Source organism: Triplophysa rosa, linkage group LG18, assembly GCF_024868665.1.
Source record: "Triplophysa rosa linkage group LG18, Trosa_1v2, whole genome shotgun sequence".
NCBI classification, from domain to species: Eukaryota; Metazoa; Chordata; class Actinopteri; order Cypriniformes; family Nemacheilidae; genus Triplophysa; species Triplophysa rosa.
This window is the reverse complement of record NC_079907.1, coordinates 21,083,868-21,104,429: the sequence shown is the minus strand read 5'-3', so window position 1 is coordinate 21,104,429 and position 20,562 is coordinate 21,083,868. Positions and strand designations below refer to the sequence as shown.

Sequence of the window (20,562 nt, the reverse complement as noted above, 5' to 3'; positions counted from 1 at the left end):
TCCTCCAACGGCTCTCGTCACGCCTCCCTCGTCACATTACGGATTTGTGTTTAGAGTTTCGAGAAAATGAGGCATAATTTCCAACTTCACGATCACCTCTTTTCAGCTGTTCTCAGGATATGTAAATAATAAATAAATAATGAGACACTTGTATGTCAGTGCAAATATACTGTGTAATTACAACGTTTTTTTAAAAAACGTTTTTTCTCTGTAATTAATGGGCAAATAGCCTTGTTTCGGGTTGTTACAGGGTAAGTGGTGCTTCTTACCCCTTGTTCTGTGTAGTTACAGGGTAAATGTAACTCCTGCGGGCTGTAAATTGTAGTGGTGCTTGTTTCCCCCTTGATCTGTGTAGTTACAGCGTATGTGTAACTCTTGCGGGCTGTAAATTGTAGTGGTGCTTGTTACCCCCTTGTTCTGTGTAGTTACAGGGTAAGTGGTGCTTGTTACCACTTGTTCTATGTAGTTAGACACTTGTATGTCAGTGCAAATATACTGTGCAATTAAAAAACGTTTTTTAAAAAAGGAGTACTTTTCTCTGTAATTAATGGGCAAATAGTCTTGTTTCGGGTTGTTAAAGGGTAAGTGGTGCTTCTTAACCTTTGTTCTGTGTAGTTACATGGTAAGTGTAACTCCTACAGGCTGTAAATTGTAGTGGTGCTTGTTACCCCCTTGTTTTGTGTAGTTACAGGGTAAGTATAAAATCTGCGGGCCGAAGTCAGATTTTTACCCCCCTTTTTCTATTTAGTTACAGGGTACAATGTACAATAAATATACACAAATTGATATTCTTCACTCTGCAGCATTTATTGTGAAAACAACTTATTCACATTATAACTTATAACACATTTACTATACTTTATTTAAGTGAAATGTTCACTAGTGTTAAGCAAGAAGGTACAGAGGCTGTGCTGTAGCTATTGTGAATAAGTCATGGCTCAAGGGTGCTAAAAAATAACTGCTTGCAACCCCTTAATGGACCCATTGTATGAAAGTCAAATTTTTTCTGTGTTTAAGTGCTATAATCGGGTCCCTGGTGCATCTAGCAACCCAGAAAACGTGAAAAACAAGATCCCAGTAAGTCTTTCTTTGCAAGCATGTGAGAAATCGAGCCGTTCAGATTTCGCTCCTGATGTGACGTAGACGCAGACTCTTAAGGACCAGCACTAGTCCATCTTAAACCGGCACATGACCAGCTTAAACCAGCATCAAATCATACCTAACCAGCATATGCTGTGTTTTTCAACAGGGCCGGAACATTATAATGATGTAACCGGTAATGAGAGCCAATAGCATTTCACATTCAAAGCTGACGTAATGACGATGTCTGTCACGAGACAGATAAAGCCAATGATATCTCACTATTAAGGCTGACTTAATGTGGTGCCAGATTTGAAAATCCAAAAACACAGCAGAAACTGGAAGACAGCAGATGGTGATTGCTTTCGCATCTGTTCCTCATACAAATCGATCATTTGACCTCAGTACATTTGGAGTATTTGTAATTTTTAAACATTTTAACTGTTTTGTATCTGTATCATGTGTTTTAATGTACAGTAATTTAATGAATAAATGTGTTATGTTACTTGCTCTAAATGCCTGAATATGTATGTGTAATGTAAATACAGTCATCACGACATTTTTAAATGAAAATCAAACCACAACACATGCTATTATTGCAAAATAACCGCAAAATGTACATTTTATAATGATGGTAGACGATAGTTTTCCCTGCAGCCGGGAGAGGCGCTAATTTAGTAAAGGCTTGTGTTTGTCGTATTTAAGGAAGGGACAAACGACATACACAGTCGTATGGGTTGGAAGATAAGTTAATTTTACGAGGTGGCTTATTCGTATGTTTTTGTATGATTTACAACATACAAATTCATACGAATAAGCCACCTCGTAAAATATACGAATATACAAAAACTTACGATTACTAGAAAAAAAGCAATACTGAGACCCCATACGAATTAGCGAAAATTAGCCATGTCGTCTTCATTCAAATTTTCATTTTTGGGTGAACTAATCCTTAGAACAGATTTTGCCCACTGCAAGTCTACACAAAGTCAGTAAGCTGATGAAGTGAAGGAAATCTGAGGAGAGATTCTTCACCAAACTAGACAATTTGATGAATAGTTTTCTGTGACTGTTAGAGACATTCAGACAATTCTAAAAACAACAATGAAAACACCACAATAATGGTCTCTTTGGACTTTTCACTCCTCACCATAAGGCTTCTGTTTCTACCATATGCTAGAGTTTAACAGCAGTTATATCAGACCATCAAAACATTCCCTCTGTTGGTTTATTTGTTAACGCCTCTCTGTGAGTTCATTGCCAAGCCAGCTCTGCCAAATGTGGATAGTGGATAAATATCCACAACACCAGCTGCCAGAATCACATCTGGGCCAGGATATGAGATGCTAATTTGGATTAACTTCTTATCCTATTGCTTTTTGGTGAATTATTAATGGCAATCTAGAGGCAAAAACGCTGTTTGTGGTCAGCAAAAAGAAAGTAAACCATATAAGGCATGAGGATGAAAAAATGAGGAAATGAACTTCCTTTTTTGGGTGAACTATTCAATCTGAGATATGCTTCCTAGTATGTAGGCCTGGGGTAGATTTGGTGCTGGTTATTGTTGCTGAGATTTCTGTATATTGTATTGTAAAACAGTCCTGTCCTGGGTATTCTGAAAACATCATCTTTTTGATTATATAGTTGAGTATGCTATCAATATACTAACACATGTTATAGAACTTGTTCCTGGAGGGCCGGTGTCCTGCAGAGTTTAGTTCCAATCTGCCTCAACACACCTGCCTGTAAGTTTCTGCTTTGCCTAGTAAGATCTTGATTAGCTGCTTTAGGTGTGTTTGATTAGGGTCGCACTAAACTCTGCAGGAGACCGGCACTCCAGGACCGAACCTGGGGACCCCTGTTATACAATAATCCTGCTGATTTGATATGTGTCTGGGTTGCTTATATCCCACTTCTCTTCCTGTCCAAAACAGCCTACATAACCTCCATCGATGGTCCACAGACAGGCCCTGCAGTCCACTGACACGGTTAGCACGAAGATTCGAGAGCCGTGCGCCAGAATCTCACTGCTCACTAACGCCCCCTCATGGCCCCTCCAAGAATGTAACAGTGGAGGTAATTCTGTTGCACACTTAGAGAGACAGGTTAAAAAAAAACACATGTAGATATTATTCTCTGATAGCTAAAAAAAAGTTGAATGCTAATTTTCTTACTTCATCTCCAGCCGATAAGGCATATTGTGAGATGTCCCACACTTTTATGGATCCAGTGGTGTCTCCAGTGACAAGAAGACCATTTTCCTGGTCTGAACTTAAACCCATCACACTCTTATTAGATTCACCAGGCACATAGAACTGCCCTGCATCAAACCAAATGAGCAAAGTCACTTACCTATTCCTCTATTCACTCTTTTCATAATGGATAAGTTAAACATTAGCATTAATATTGTAGTTTACTGTAGTGTTATTTTTTCAGAATTACTTTCTATACTTTCACTGTACTGTACTGTACTGTACTGTTACGGGAGATGAATTTAGAAACGAGGAATGTAATCTTATGCTCACATCACCAGATTTTTTTAAGTATTGTATTGCGGCTTACTGTATTCTGGCTAAGAATCACCAAGTGTTTACTCCTGTTGTTGTACAAACAACGAAAAACATTTTTTGCTTAAAAAGCTCTGCTTTAGCTTCTGATCCTTGGACAAGGTAGGGTGCAATTTAAAGAGTCTTCTATTTGAAATGGGCCAAATTACTGTTTGTGGTATAAGTCATCATCAAATGCTCTCAGTTATTATGTTTACCATGCTTGTGCTTGGGTCCATAGATGCTCCACCAGCAGACAGATCCGGCCTGTGAGCTAAGCAGCACAGCACTGTTTTTCGAAACATTTTTCTGTGCTCGTCTTTGCAGGAACAGCAGCCTATGAACAGGCGGATATAACCTATGCACATATACAAACACATCAAAGCATTCTTTGAACATTTTTTTCCCTTTGCCAGCTGACATATGAACTGAATTTACCAATGACTTCAATGAACTGACTTCATGAACAATTTATACATTTTTAATTCTGTATGAATTATATCACAGCATTCTTAAAATCTAAGCTCATAAATTCTTTAAATGAGGATAACATTCAGTATATTGTTAAATACACTTCTTAATTTCCATTTTGTATATAGTAAGTCTCCTTAAAAACCTTTGTTGGGGTCCCATTTTGTCCTGTGGGGATCTCTGCAGTCTTGTTATGGACCTTTGAAGACTCATATTCCAGATAATAATTTCTCCATCATAGCTTCCAGTAGCCAGAATTCCCAAACTTGGACAGTGATCCATTGCTAGGATATCCTCACTGTGTTGACAACCAGGCTTCCAGGACAGATCTGCTTTGACATGGGTGTCCTGTCATCATAAAAGTATGAGCGTCAAATCACATACTCAAATGCGACAATTGAATATGTATATTAAGTGGCAATTAAAGTGTGTGTGTAAGTGTGTATGTGCGTGTCCCTTACATTTGAAAATGCAATGTTATATTGAGCGATGAGTCGACTCCATCCTGTGGCTATAAGCTGGTTGTCGTGGTGACAGATGATCCCAGTGACCTCTGTGTTGGAGACAGCTTCTAGCTTGTGAAGATTGTGCCCATTCAATGCGTTCCACACCTAGCAGGGAAATGTACCCATTAGTAACAGAAGGCAGTGATCACAACAATGGCCATCTCAGTACAAAAATCTAATTTACGGACATTTGTTTTTCCAAATACCACAGCATTTCTCACAACTTTCCATTTTAACAGCTTCTTTTAAACAATCACTAATAAAATCCACCTGAAAACATTCCAAAGAAATGGTTGAATACAGGTTCACTTCAAATTCACAACAAAGTTAGCTATGTACTTTAAATGTAATCTGGAAGAAATAATACATCTTAACAGATAAATAAATTAGAATACGTAAAAACACATGCAGAAAACTGGATTTTTATGATCTGCCAAATGACAGAAATGAGCCAAAAGAAAACTGCTCTGACTGCAAGCAATTAGTCAAGAAGATGAGAAGGGTTGAACTTCAGTTCAAAGCATGTGTATGTCTGCAGAGCATTCACTGCTGTCAATACATCAACATAGTTTATTATCCTTGATAAGCTGGAGCTGCTGTTGTGATAATGGTCCCAAGGAACAAACATCATACTGATCAAATATTTAACTTGAATGAACTGTAAGATGCTTTGGATTGGAGTTATCGGTCTAATGTATACATTTAAATGATGGTTGATCAGTTCTTACAGTCTACAATCCAGTCCATTGTTTTCTAACTATTTCAAACTGCATGTCCAATATATGACACTTTCCTGACAGCAAGTATACAGGAATGTTCTTGTCCCGGTTCTAAATTCATTCTGGACTAGGTGTCACTGAAGTAGACTATCATAAAGTCTGTCTGCGCCACACTGCAGTTTTTTTGCTGGCCAAGCACAACCCTCTTAGACAAGAAGTGGCCATCTGACCACATTTGACTTGTATACTGTACCATACAGGTGTTCTGAGTGCAACATGAGATAAGAGATCTGTATGCAATATGGCTTCAAACACCAATAAATATGGGGGCTGGTCCTCTGTACCTACAGGCTAGTTGGATTAATAGCCAATCTTAAATTTTTAAATTAAAGCGGCCCTAACACACGCGGTTTCTGCTAATCTCATATTAATCTTGAGTACCTATAGAGTAGTATTGCATACTTCTTATCTTCGAAGAGTATTTAGTTTGATCACATTTATAAAAGATAGATACAGCTGTACGATTTTTTCCGAAAGCATACGGCGTGTGCGGGGGGAGGGGTAGGCTGAACTAAAGCATGTGCGCACCCATTGCCAACAAAACACAGACATCAGTTTCACTCATCGCATGCTGTTCATGTCCGGCATCTTTTAGCGTTGGGACGGCTCCATGTATCAGTTTCAAACCATCTCCAAATCCAGCGTTATATCCACCATTTATAGAACATTCATCACCCAAATGCAGTGAACAAACAAACACCTGAACTTCGCGAACGTATGCTCTCTCTCTCTCTCTCTCCTGCACACAAGTGAAAGTGACATCTGCGCATGCTCCTTCTCCTGCTCTCCTTGCTGTCGCGTGGGCGTGCCGCGTGCTTTTCCGGGAGAATTGTCCAATAAAATAGTTACGAAACAGTTTTATATGTTTGAAAAAAACTTTCCGAAACCTGTACGATCGCTGGGGGAGTGTATCGAGCACAGAAATACTACGTAATACGGCCAACTCGTTTTTTGACAAGTTGACCATGTTAAGCATGAGAAGACAGCACGTTTAATATTGTAAAGAAGTCAGAATGCATGACACACCGTTGCACAACCCCTTTAACATAGAGGAACTCAATAACTTGCCTTGATAGTTCCATTGGTGGCTGCAGAGATCAGCCTGCGTTGGCTTCGGTCCAGTGTAATACAAGAAATCTTCTCCATACCATGAGCATTCCTTATTTCCATCTTCTTCAGGCCTGTCTTCACATCCCACACAGCCAATGAAGAGTCAGCACAGGCTGTTATTACCTGCAATAAGCCATATCCAAACGTACACAACACACAGACGCTGCTCTTCAAACACTATATATTAAAGATGATAACCTGTAATGTTCAATCCTCAAACCAACAATCCGAAAAGCCAACCTGTTTAAGATGAGGACTGTAAAGGGCACATGTGTAGAGTTTTCCTTTGGACTCTGTTTTGTGGAGTCTCAGCATAGCCAAATACTCCCTGCAGGTCACCAGGAGCGCAGGATCTGCCGTCAGACTGAGAAGAAGAGGAAAGGTGCCATGTTCAAGAACACCGCCTGCTTGGAAATGAGGGAATTTCAGCTCAATTGTCTTAACGCATTGTTGAGAAGGTATATCCCATATGTTCAGCACCTGAAAAGTGAAATAAACTCAAATAAACTAAAGAGCTTACAACTAAACTGAGCTTTCCAAGCTGACATTTAGTGGTTATAATACTGACAGAATCCTTAGCGTAGCTGAAGATCTTGCTCATTGCTTGGTGAATAACCACATCCACCACATTGGTCTTGTGACTGCGCAGAACCGCAATGGGTTGAGAGGTCACATAGCGGTTCCACATTCTCACAGCAGGATCCACTCCAGCAGTTACCAGGAGGCTGTGAGAAGAGCTGAAGTCAAAACATTTGACTCCCTGCAGGAAAACAAGTCATAGTGAATGGATTTCAAATGTTCTGTGTCATTATTTATGGGTAAACATGCAGTAATTCAGTCTGACTAATGGCTAAATCATACAGTAGTTCTTGTTTTATACAAAGTTCAGACAGCAGTTTTCTTCTCAATTAAATTTGTAAGAGTTGCGGGGGTGGCTTGTTACTTTTTTCTGAATATACAGAATGGAAAATGTTAGTGAAAACAACGAAATGAAGCCATTTTATTGGAGTCTGAACACTGTCTATAAAGCCACAATAACAAAATACAACCACATCCAATGACCCTTTTAAAGCATGAGTTTAATTTAGGTTGAAAACAGTTGTTAAACAAACTAAATTATAATGAGCTTCGAAATAAATATATGCATATATATATATCTGTCTGTCCATTTATGCATCTGTATTGCAACTTCAATAAATGTTTTTCTTTTTCATTTTTCGTTCACAATGCCATTTTTTTCAGTTACAAAGCATACCTTTTTAATTCTCCAAGTGTATTTCTGTCTCTTCTGATGGACATCAATGATTACCACAGAGTTGCCTGTGCTTTCAGATGATGTAATAATGAGCTCACCATGGTGCTCATACATGATTCTGTTGATCGGTTCATTGTGGATGTGTGGGATGTTTTGAAAGGTGATCAGTTCACTATGGGCACTTATGTCCTGTAAGGGTACAAACATTATTGATGATGCATTATTGATTTCTCTAGTTTGGCCATGTTCACAGCAAGTAAATGTCACAGGGTTATTTTTAGGCCAAACTGTCACAATACTTTGCAAGATAAAACTCTGATTCAAATCTTTATTTGCTGCCTCAATTTCAACTGTCTGCAAATGTAACATAATTAACATCATTTTCCTTCACAGTTCACTGTTTTTAAACACTTTGTCACAGCCCATTTAGCCCTTGGGTGTCTTCACTCGATTGGTTTCTATAAAGTTTATTATTTCTGTTTTACTAAACAAATAATGCAATACTGTCACATAGTCATGTATATACACGCTAAAAAATGTTGGGGGTCAATATCACTTTAATGTACCTTTGGTGCCATCATGAAAATATTGCAAAATAATGACATTTTGAGGTTTTATTATAAATGGCCAAATATTTACTCACATACAACTGCAATAAGAAGAATCTTGAAATGTTTTTTTTCTCACTTTATACCATCTTCTTTGATTCAATGTATGTGATTTTGGCATGTCCCACACACTGCTCAGCTAACTTCATTGAGTGTAATAAGGGAATAAATTATTGAAAATATGTGTTGAATATTCTTATTGTCCTCAACAAGTTATTTGATAAAACATGTCCCTGAAAATGCTGTCAACCCTGTCATTATTGGGTGAATTCCCCTTACGAAACCGACTGATTTACTCAGTGACATCCCTTCCCCCATTTTGGCTTTCCCCAGTGGAGGTTAATACATCTGGTGCACACCCAGTAAATATCTACACTTATATTTCCCAATTTTCATCATATTGTGTTTGTAGTTGGATGTTGTCAAGCTTAACATGTCCACCCTGTCATAGTGACATATTAATTAATATAAAAACTTTTTAGAAATACAAAATATATATTTTAAACAGTCACAGTCAGCTTCAAATGTGAATCACGTTGCTAACTGCAGGTACACCATGTGTTCATTAAATGCTATCTTTAGACAAAAAATGTCCACCCTGTCATTGTCCACCCTGTCACCAACAAATATCATATAATACAACCGTTATAACACATAATATAACTGTAGATGCTATACATCAGCTTTCCTGTAGCTCGGTGGTTTGAGCATGGCGCTGTATAGTATAATGCAAGGTAAGTCGCTTTGGATAAAAGCGTCTGCCAAATGCATAAATGTCAATGTCAATGAGAGGATGATTTAAAAAATGTTTGGCAATATTGGTATCAGCAGAAGTTTTGATTTATTCTATACTTAGAATTTGTCCATGACAGAGTGGACATCTTTTGTGGTTTGTGCGTACAGTGTCTGCTTGCAGTTAAATAATAAAAATGTGGGAGCTTGACCAACGTCTTGGTTACGTATGTAACCTCAGTTCCCTGATGGAGATAAAGAGACGTTGTGTCGAACCGACAGAATGGGGTTTGATCTTGAGAACCTATCATCTCTGATTGTACTTTTTAAAGGCCAATGAAGTTGGTGAATGGCGTGGCATGCCAGTCTCCACCCCGTACATACGGGTATAAAAAGGAAGATGGCGTGCCCATTCATTCACCTTTTGGGCTGAGGAACCTGAGAGGCATTCTTGCCACACGGCGAAGCGTTGTGGCCGAGGCCCACAAGGACCACATCAAGGTCCCAAGAGGGTACGGAGCGTGGTTGGGGAGGATTCATCCTCCTCGCTCCCCTCAGGAATCTGATGACAAGGTCGTGCTGACCGAGAGACTTACCTTTCTTGAAGGAAGGACAGCTCGACACTGATCGCACAGCTCTGTGGGTCTTCCCTGCTGGAAGAACACCAAGACGAGAAGAGGCGCCACTTGTAGGCGTACAGTTGCCTAGTGGCTGAGGCTCTTGCCTGAGTGATCGTACTCACGACTGCGGGAGGCAGGTCACTCAGGATCTCCTCATCCCTTCCAGAAGCCAGACGTGGAGGTTCCAGAGGTCTGATCTCGGGTGCCAGACCGCGCCCTTCCCCTGAGAAATAAGGTCCTTCATCAGGTGAATCGGCCAGGGGGGAGTTGTCGTCAGAAGCGTCAGCTCTGAGAACCAAGTCAGCGTGTCGGCTGTCTGGATGAGGTCGCCCGGGATATGAGTGGCGCGCAGGGATTCCACCAGCTGCTGACTCCAGAGGAGGAGGCGTCGGGCGAGTTGCGACATCTGCCATGAGCGAATGCACCCCTGGTGGTTGACATACGCTATGGCAGCCATGCTGTCCATGCGGAGCAGCACGTGCTTGGCCTGGATGAGAGGAAAGAACCTCTTCAATGCAGTTCGAGACATGAAAGTACGTGTCCTTCAGGTCGATTGCCACAAACCAATCCTGATATCGGATGGACGTCAGGATGTGCTTCTGCGTCAACATTCTGAACGGGAGCCTGTGAAGGGTCTTGTTCAGAGTGCGCAGATCCTGGATGGGGCGCAGCCCCCCACTTTTCTTGTTGACGATGAAGTAGTCACCCCGAAGCCCCGAAGACATCTCGGCCAGAGGGACGGGCTCGACCTCAGCCCGAAGTATGGGAGCATTCTGGCCTCTCACTGAGGTGAATAGAATGCCCCGAAACTTGGGCGGGTGCCTGACGAACTGGAGCGTGTAGCCGAGACGGATCGTCCTCACTAGCCACTGCGACGGGTTGGGGAGCTGTAACCAGGCCTCCAGATACCGTGACAGAGGAACTAGTGGGAAGATCTGCAACATCGTCCCCGTTGGGGGAGGTTCTGTGGCTGGCAGCATGGCTTAAGTCTTCACTGCATGACGCACCGTCGAGTAGAGAGTGCTGAAGGCTGAGGCATCGGCATGACGCAATGTCGGGTAGAGGCTGCTGCATGCTGAAAACGCCCAGGGAGGAAGGAAGCTCTTTTTGTGAGAATGAAGATGGTGGGACGAGGCAGGATTGTCCCAGTGTGGCTCGACAGCGGTGGTGTGGCTGGAGCTGCGCCCGATGTCCTGGTCCAGCCAGGGCTGTCCCCGTCAGGGCCGCTTCTTCTTGTTCGGCTGCTGACGGGGAGTAGATGTTATCCTCCGTGAAGTTCTCCGTCCGCGGGAGGCCGCCTGGGAAGGGGGCGCTGGAGCCGGGGCAGGAGGAACGGAGGAGCAGGACTGCTGGGAAGCAGACAGCGTCCGGGACCTCTACGCCCTGCTGGGGACCAGGTCGCGGCAGGGTAGGATGTGCTTGATGGCCTCCGTCTGCTTCTTCACCGTCGAAAACTGTTGGGAAATGTCCTCGACCGTGTCACCAAACAGCCCACCCTGCGCGATGGGCGCATCGAGAAAGCGGACTTTCTCGGCGTCTCTCATCTGCGCAAGTTTTATCCAAAGGTGTCTCTCCTGGACCACCAGATTGGACATTGTTCGACCCAGCACTTGCACCGTCACCTTGGTTTCCTGTAGAGCGAGGTCAGTGGCTGTGCGCAGTTCCTGCATAACTGCTGAGTCGTGCTTTCCCTCGTCCAGTCTGTTCAATGCCTTAGTCTGGTGGACGTGCAGGATGGCCATGGCATGAAGCTCGGAGGCAGCTTGACCCGCGGCAGTGTAAGCTTTCGACACCAGAGATGACGAAAACTTACATGCTTTGGAAGGGAGCCTTGGTCGGTCCCTCCAGGTGGCGGCCGATCAAGCCCAGGTGTACTGTGACGGCACGCTCAACCTGGGGTACATCGACATAGCCCTTAGCTTCCCTGCCGTCGAGGGAAGTCAGGGCGACCAAGCTCGTCTGACATGTACGCGCCAAAAAGGGGGTGTGCCAGGTCTTCGTGAGCTCTTCTTGCACCTCTGGGATAAAAGGTACAGGGAGGTATCCAGGTACCAAGAATCCAGCCACATCCGAGCCGGCCACATCCGAGGTTACAGCGACGAGACATGCCTGTCGGCAAGTGCACGCTGTGAGAAATTTGCTCTTTCAAGGAAATTTGCTCTCGTAGACACCGTCGGCTCGCTACCAAAACGCCAAGGGGAAATTTCACACACCAGGACGAATCCGCTGCTCTGCGTCGTAGAATCCAGTAGTTTCTCTTCAATCCGAGTAGATGCTGTCAGCATAAGCTCAGCAGGTTCCGAAGAACAAAAAGGTGAATGAATGGGCACGCCATCTTCCTTTTTATAGTACGGGGCGGAGACTGGCATGCAACGCCATTAGCCAACTTCATTGGCCTTTAAAAAGTACAATCGGAGATGATAGGTTCTCAAGATCAAACCCCATTCTGTCGGTTCGACACAACGTCGAGAGACCGACAGAAAGGGAACATATATTTCTAACAGCGTAAGGACTCCTTAATATAACAAATATGAAGTTAAATGGAAAATCCCAGAATTTAATTTAGGAAATTTTGAAGTCTCAAAGGCACTTTATAGTGATTTTGACCCTTGGGTTATTTGAACCCAGCGTTCAAAAATGGACAAACCCAACCGTTGGGTTATAAATTAACCTTTGTTGGGTTGTTTCAACCCAAGATGCTGATTTGGGTCAAAAATAACCATAATTAACCATAGTTAATTTAACCCAACAGTTGGGGTTGTCCATTTCTGACCCAATGATGGGTTCAAACAACCCAACATTTTTTAGAGCGTGTTGCATTTCTTTCAATAGATCCTCCAATAAATGTATTGTATCTTACTAATTGCAATTTTATTACAATACAATAAATTGTAATTGTGCTATAGGTAACTTTTTGAAGCACACTTTGCACATATGATGCAGTACAATGCTGAATCTTTATATAGCTTACTGTATACAGCTACAAGCTGAATTTACCCAATGAAGACACTTACTGGCATAAAAATAGGCACGGAGGCTGTTTGCTTGGTGAATTTTGTCTCAAAGAGTCCCTTTGAAGGCTGAAGAAACCAGAACAAATTTACAGAGCCACTCTCATCTCCCCACATCAGCACACACTTCTCTCCTGGATCCTAGATAGACAAGAATCACAACAAAATGACATACACAGAGACTTAACAAGCCTTAAATTAATTCTGGTTCAACACTGGTGTTTAAAAAGTGACAAACCTCTTTGTCATACCAATAACTCAGAGCAGTGGCGAAATGATTCAGTCCTAAAAAACAGGGAGTCAACAAGGCCATAATGTAAGTGCAATAGCAAACTTTTACATCTGGTAGTTGTTTACTGGTGAATACCAAATAAATGAAACTGCTCGAAACAGTTTGTGGTGGCAACGTCAAAGAAGTGAATGCCCCTGCTCATTGTTGCCACAGCGATCTTGTGGACATTGGCCATGTAAATGCCATCTGTAATACAACACCTTCCCAATTCTGTTTTATCAGAGGGTTCAGCACACATCTGCACAAATTAAAGAGAGGTTTCTGAAATGTTAACCATCAAATAATCCTATAGTTAAGTTTGTTGAAAATATAAAGCAAAGAAATTCATTTCAGTGTTGATACTTTACCCTCAGTTGCTTTGTGATGTTAAGACTACTATTCCACACTGCAAGTGTTCCTCCCTTGCTGATGCTGATGTAACGCATTGGTGGTGACCGGTCCACTGCCAAAATACGAATGATGGGCTCTCTCTGTTGTGGTGTGTGATTTTACAATTACATTAGTCAAAAGACATAGGCTGTGTCTCAATCAGGTCCCTATCTCACAAGATCATCAATCAGTATATCGTGTACAAGGGTTCTGACACTGGTAATTACCCTGACTCACTTCACATTGGGACACTGTTCATTTATTTTTCTGTGATGTGACTGCTTAAGCGTGTTGTGATAGGCTACAGTACTTCACAGCTGGTAATTATCAACAACAGGCAAAACTGACATCTCTCTGACTTTATTTTTTTTAATATATTTATATATATTATATAATATATACAGTAAATTGTAACAGAACCACTAGGCAGACGATGGGTAAGAACTTCAACAAGGTTTTATTGACACACATAGGCAAGCAAACATGTATGTATGTATATAAGGGCTGCTGACTGGTAGAACTGAATAATAATACCGTCCTTGTGTTGCAGGAGATCGTGGATTACGGGCTAGGGATCCGTGAGGTGCAGAGTGGATATGTGGAGCTTGGACTTGGAAGACAACAAGAGGACAACCGGAAAAGACTTGGAGACTTCAACGTAGGAGAGCAAGTAAGTAACTCAGGTGGGTAACACATAGAGAGTCCGTAACACATAGAGAGTCCGTAACACATAGAGAGTCCGTAACACATAGAGAGTCCGTATCACATTCGAGACCAGACGCTGACTGAGGGAAATGGGGAGTGTTATATAGTGGTGCTGATGAGAGCTGTGATGAGGTGCAGGTGGCGGTGATCAGTCGGGGTGAGCTTAGTGAGGGAGTGGTGTGAGAGCCTGGTGATTCCGTGACATATATATATATATATATATGTAATGTGTATATTCAGTATACTGTTTGAAGTACATATGAAAAACACTTTAATTATTCTGTTACATATCTGTGCACAAATATGGTCGATTATTAAATTAGGTCTTTGTGTCCTTTATGTTGCTTCCCTAGAGCCAGGGTAACATAATGGGGGCTCGTTATTTTTTTTTGTAAAAAGCATTTGTTTGTTTTTGATTAGGGTGAGAGTTCCAGCTGGGTTTAAGATTCAGTCCTTCCATCGGTTCACTCTTTTGTTATTTTTCCTTTTTTATTTTAGAGGTTATTCTGGGTGGAGACTTGTTCTCTGTCGGGGGTAAGCAGTTCACAACTGTGTGACCATTGATTATATGGCCTACAGTTGCTGAGTTTTTGCTTTAAAAGTCGCCTCGTGCCCGGTACACCTCAGAAGATAGATAGGAGTTAGAAAATAATAGGCAGGTATCTGGGTGTCTTATGTGTTTTGTATTATGTTTGGGCTCAGTAACCAAGCTCACTTTACTTTTTTTTGTAAAGGACTGAAAAGGGAATATGTAAGTTAGGTGAGTTAAACATTTTGAGGCACTTAGTTTATTTGGTTCATGATCCTAACTTAGGACTTTAGTGTGTTAGCAGCTTTTGTGTGCAAGTTCCTTTGTGGACTTTAGTGTAGACTAATGCCCAGTATTTGTCTTTAGATATTTGTGATTACTGATCAGTTGTATAAGAAAGTGTTTGCTTGTCTGGGGTGAGTAACCTCCTGTGTTTGTAGTTTGCAGGGATTTCTAGTTCTACTTTTGTGCTTAAAAGTTTTAAAGCTTTGTTTAAGAGAGCATTTTCTGATGCTTATTGTTAATTTTGTAGCTGTGTGCTATTGTGGACCTTTTAAAAGCTTTTATCCTCTGATGCTAATATTCTATGCTAGAAAGGTGAGTTAGCTGGCTCATCATCATTTTTGATGGATGGTATTGTGTGTCTGTCTTCTGACCTGGAACAAAGACAAGCTATCAAGACCTGGAGAGATACTGGAGCTTTTCAATCTGTGGTTCTTCGTGATGTCTTTCCTTTTAATGATACATCAGCTCAAAGTCCAGAGGTACTTGTCAAAGGTTTTGGTGGAGGATTTTTGGTTATCAGATTTAGTCTCTGGGGATGTTGTTGTTGCACTTTGTTCCCAGAATCCTATAGATGGTGTGTCCTTTATTTTAGGGAATGATTTAGCTGGTGGTAAAGTGCTAGCTGTCCCTGAAGTAACATGTACTGTCCACAAGTCAGATAGTCCAGATGAGCTTGAATTGGCATTTCCAGAAACTTTTCCTTTTTGTGCAACTACTCGTGCCATATCGACCAAGAGGCATTTCGAATGTAAGCCTTCCAACAATCAATCTGTTATTCTACTTTATGATACTTTTATGGCCCAAGGTGACATGAACTTGACAGGGTTTGGAAAGATGTTTCCATCTCGTGAGCAGTTAATACTTGAGCAAAAACAAGACTCTACTTTGTCATCAATGTTTGAAGATATAGAAAAGGCTTTCCTGTAGCTCAGTGGTTAGCGCATGGCGTTAGCAACGCCAAGGTCATGGGTACGATCCCAAGTATTGCACATACTTAGAAACAAATGTGTAGTATAATGCAATGCAAGTCGCTTTGGATTAAAGCATCTGCCAAATGCTTAAATGTAAATGTAGTGTCAGATGAAGCACTATCAAATCTAGCTTCTGGTTATTTTGTTAGTGATGGTGTTTTGAAGAGAAAGTGGACAGATCCAAAAATGTCAAGTGAGGATGACTGGAGTAGCGTGCTTCAGGTGATGGTTCCAGAAGTTTATCGGTCTGACATATTGTATCTTGCTCAGGATTTTTGTCTGTCTGGCCATTTGGGTATCAGGAAAACTTTGGATTGTGTGTCAAGGCATTTTTTTGGCCTGTTTTGTAGATCATGTCATGTTTGTTAGATTACAGGTAAACCTAACCCATCTATTCCTGCAGCCCCATTACATACTATTCCTGCCATTGGAGAGCCATTTGAACATGTTTTGATTGACTGTGTACCAAGTACCAAGTCAGGTAACCAATATCTTCTCAAAGTCATGTGTGCAGCAACACGGTTTCCTGAAGCCGTTCCATTGCGTAAGGTCACAGCCCCTGCCATTTCTAAAGCCCTTATTAAGTTTTTCACAGTGTTTGGGCTACCAAGAGTTGTTCACCTGATCAAGGGTCTAATTTTATGTCACGCCTTTTCTCCCAGTTGTTAAAGCAGTTATCTATTCAGCACAACATCTCATCCAAATCTCATCCAAAGAGTCATGGTGCCCTTGAGAGATTCCATCAAACTCTCAAGACAATGCTGAAGACCTACTGCAAAGAGTTTGAGAGGGACTGGGATGATGGCATTACATTACTCCTCTTTGCAGTTAGAGAGGTGGTCCCTTGGTTTCAGTCCAGCTGAACTTCTGTTTGGCCATACTGTGAGGGGGCCCTTGAAATTGGTAAAGGAGAAGTGGTTAGATGTTGAGCATTCCACTCCTATTAACCTCTTTGACTATGTGTCTAATTTTCGTTTCAGGCTTAGTAGGGCATGTGAACTGGCTAAAGAAAATCTGAAAGCAGCTCAGGGGAAGATGAAGACTTGGTATGATCGAAAGGCTAAGCATCGTGTGTTCTGTTCAGGAGACCAAGTGCTTGTGCTCTTACCAATACCGGGTTCTGCTTTGCAGGCTCAATACAGTGGTCCATATACCATTGATAGGCAAGTTGGTGAGTGTAACTATTTTATTAAGACTCCAGATCATAAAATGAAAACCTGTGTGTGCCATGTGAATTTATTAAAGCCTTACTTTGATCGTTATTAGACGGCTGTTACAGAGGTTAAGGCCTTGGCTATATTTAATGTTCTATCTAGTGAGACAGAAAACTGTGTCGCTGTCACTAAAATTGCTCAGAGTAGATTGCCAAATTCTGGCTGATTTGGACTCTCATTTGTCCTTTGACATTGACGTAGGTCAAGCTGTCCCTATTAAACAAAATCCATATAGGGTAAATCCAGTTAAACACCAACTTTTGCGTAAGGAGGTAGAGTATATGTTAGATCACTGCTCCTAATTTTTATTAAATGCATGATTTCCGGTAAGGGGAGCATCAATGCTCCCTGGTTGTTGTGGTGCATTGTGGGAATTTTTAGGGAATGAACGTTTCAGTGCACTGGAATGATTTTGCGAATGAGACAGCCCTTAAAATGGTTGACTCCCTGATCAGTGCCCTGACTACTGAACAAGGGAGCTGATTGAGACACACCCATAGATTTTACAGAAGCCATTAAGCCAATAAAGGAATATAAAGAATCATAAAGCTGCAATCTGTAACTTTTGCATTTATATCTGCAATTCTTTTTGAAACATAAAATTGAAAATTACCGTATCTTTGCATGGATTGAAGTCAGATCACTTCCTGAAAAATTATACTCGGCAGTTTAATTTTTAAATAATTACTGTAAGTTTACGTTAGGAGATGTTTTTGAAAATGGATTTTTTTATGTAGCTGAGATGTATATACATGTATATTGCAATTTTAAAAGTGAGTTTGAAAATTTTGTCAAGTTTGCCTTTTGATTTAAGAAGGCTTTGCCTGCAAGTTTGAAAATGTTCAAAAGCCTTGAAGTTTGTATAAACCTTATGTAGTTTACATACTCAGAGATAGTAAGAGAGAGTATCTCTGTAATTTGGATGAAATTCAGATATTCTGCAATAGAGAGGAAGTTTGGTGGATATACATGTAACTTGAATAGTGTAGTTACTTTGAAAATGTTCGGTTTCAGCTTTTACCTTAAAGCATAACCTTACTAACCTTATAATACAATAAGGTATTGATCTTCAATAAATAGTTTTGCTTTGTGATAGCTTATCATTGATAAGTGAGGTGAATTTGTCACAAAATCAGATTTTCACAACATCACAATCAAGAATTCATGATAACTATATCATGAACTATATAAATGTTATATTAATTTTTTTTACCATGTGAATCACATTTATAAAACAAGTGGTAGAAAGAGAGAGAGCTGGTGACCATTGTGGTTCCTAAGGCAAAATAGGTGCAATTCCTTCTCTTTCCATGTTGGAGTACGAACCAAATTATGGCACTAAATTATTATTAGTATTAACATAATATCAGTCATCATGGTTATTAATATCACAGTTATTGTCAATACCATTATATTGTGACACCTCTATCTTAATAATACAAAGTTGTACGTTAAAACAAGATAAAAAAGTTGGTTACTGTCACCTTATTATAGGTACAGTGGCGTATCAATGGCTGGGAAATGGGCACATTAATTCCAGCCTGGAGTGAGTCTCCGCTCTGCTTGTAATTCTGCAGCATGTAGTTGCAGAGAGTTTCCCATCCTACGCGACCAGAACAGGAGGTGTCCATCTGTACAAAATAAGACATATGTGCTGTGACATCCTGTCATTGATTTTAGTCGACTCCAAATGACACGTTTCTTTTGGATGTTGGTCCTCAGCAGAAAACTGTTGGTGTTCACACCAGGCTTTTAAACTAGTTTTAAACTTAAGCTTAACTTAAATTTGTCAAATTTAGGTGTTGACCATGATAAGGCCTAATAAGTTTAACAAAGACCCTCTAAGGCAAGACTACTTGCCTCGCTGAACAACTTCTCCACATCATTTCTGGGGTAGACTTTGCCTGTCAATTCTTTCAGAGCAGAGAGGAGTTCATCCACATTCATAGTGTTTTCATTATCACATGCTCTGACTCTCCTATTGTGTTTGGAAGTCACAGAACACTGTTTGAAGAAGGATTCCAACAGTAACTTCAGTTGGTTTGACTGCAATGACTCCAACAGACGGACACTCCGGGTCACAAAACTAGAAATGTAATGATTGAAAAGTATGATGTAACTTAAACAGAGTTTCATACACAATGTGTGATTCAGCAGAGTTGTGATTATTGTCACAAATAGGTCAAACATTTTATTAATAATATGATACTTGAGATCATTAAAATGCTGATGATGGAACCACAGTGTGCAGCTTATTGCCATATAAACTGACAACAAACTTAAATGAGCTGGAAAAGTTACTGATTTATGTAGCTTTTTACACATGGCGGCACCTGATTACGTGTCTGTTTTTACCAAACATATTATATATTATAAACATGTTATATTCAGTGAGATCCACAATCAAATTCTCACCTGCAAGCACAGGCTTGTTGAGAGTATTACGTATAGCTTTTTTGCTTGCTTTGCCTTAATCTTTTATTGTTTTTATTTTTTCCACATTTACATTTATTCAAGATAAAAATGATCTATATCATAGATTTTTCTTTTTTAGTGTTTTTTTATAAATGTGTTAACAGAGGTAAATGGCAAATATTAACCAAATATGCCGTCTATGTTGCTTGTACAAATTGGGATCAAGTAAACAATGTAAAGTTGTTTTACATTCATTTTTATGACCGTATTTATTTTTAAAAAACAAATAAGGACATGGGACCTATAGACCTGCGAGCATTAGCTGAGTAACAAATGAACACAAAAGCCAAACCACATCATGTTTTAGAAACTGATGCAGCTGATAGCTAACATATTGCCAAAGGCATACATGTCTGTGGAATGGACAAATGGCTGTCTATGCTATATGATGTTTTGTCGTATGTTTAACTGTTTATTATTATTAACAACTATCATTAACATGTTATTTATTATTATTAACAATTATTAACAACTCACTTACTAATGAGTGGTGCTGGGTATTTCCTCTCTGTAGACCTTCCATAGATCCTTATGTTGTTGGGCTTCCATGCCCAATTAATCAATCAATTAACAAACTGTTTAAAGAACAAAATATACATCATACAAATAGATGATATTCAAATGTGCTATACAAACATATGGTATATAAAAATATCTATGCCTGATGTTAAGTATGTTGACTTTTGGTATCTCTCCTTCCTTCTGGGCACCAGATCTTCATAGGAATGCTCATGTTTCTAAATGAATCATCCATCAGTTACTAGGGCAATCTTATACAACACAGAGCAAATGCTCCCCCTCTACTGAATCACTGTCTTTTATTGGTTTATGCGTAATATCTTTGGTATATGATTATTGATTTACTGATTAGTTAGCAGTTATCAACCAAGAAAAAGCGTGTCATTTTTTATTATGTAGATTATATATTTTTTCTGCATAACATGTGAGAGATAAATCAAGAAACATTACGTTTACGTACCGTACAGGTACTTTAAAAAAACAAA

At 40.4% G+C, this 20,562-nt stretch overlaps 1 protein-coding gene across 1 annotated transcript; it reads right to left on the bottom strand.

The window, feature by feature from the left end:
• Positions 1-2,737: 2,737 nt before the first annotated feature.
• LOC130568789 (uncharacterized) lies at positions 2,738-20,110 on the bottom strand. Its single transcript, XM_057357834.1, has 21 exons — positions 20,040-20,110; positions 18,568-18,714; positions 13,358-13,480; positions 13,086-13,248; positions 12,957-13,054; positions 12,722-12,859; positions 11,672-11,816; positions 11,311-11,490; positions 10,715-11,161; positions 10,069-10,629; positions 9,812-9,930; positions 9,684-9,737; positions 7,748-7,936; positions 7,061-7,252; positions 6,733-6,972; positions 6,451-6,615; positions 4,559-4,708; positions 4,243-4,445; positions 3,845-3,984; positions 3,255-3,400; positions 2,738-3,172 (listed from the first exon to the last, which is right to left on the bottom strand). Exons 1-21 carry the CDS (start codon positions 20,079-20,081, stop codon positions 2,942-2,944), a joined length of 3,873 nt encoding a protein of 1,290 aa, XP_057213817.1. The 5' UTR covers positions 20,082-20,110; the 3' UTR covers positions 2,738-2,941.
• Positions 20,111-20,562: the final 452 nt, after the last annotated feature.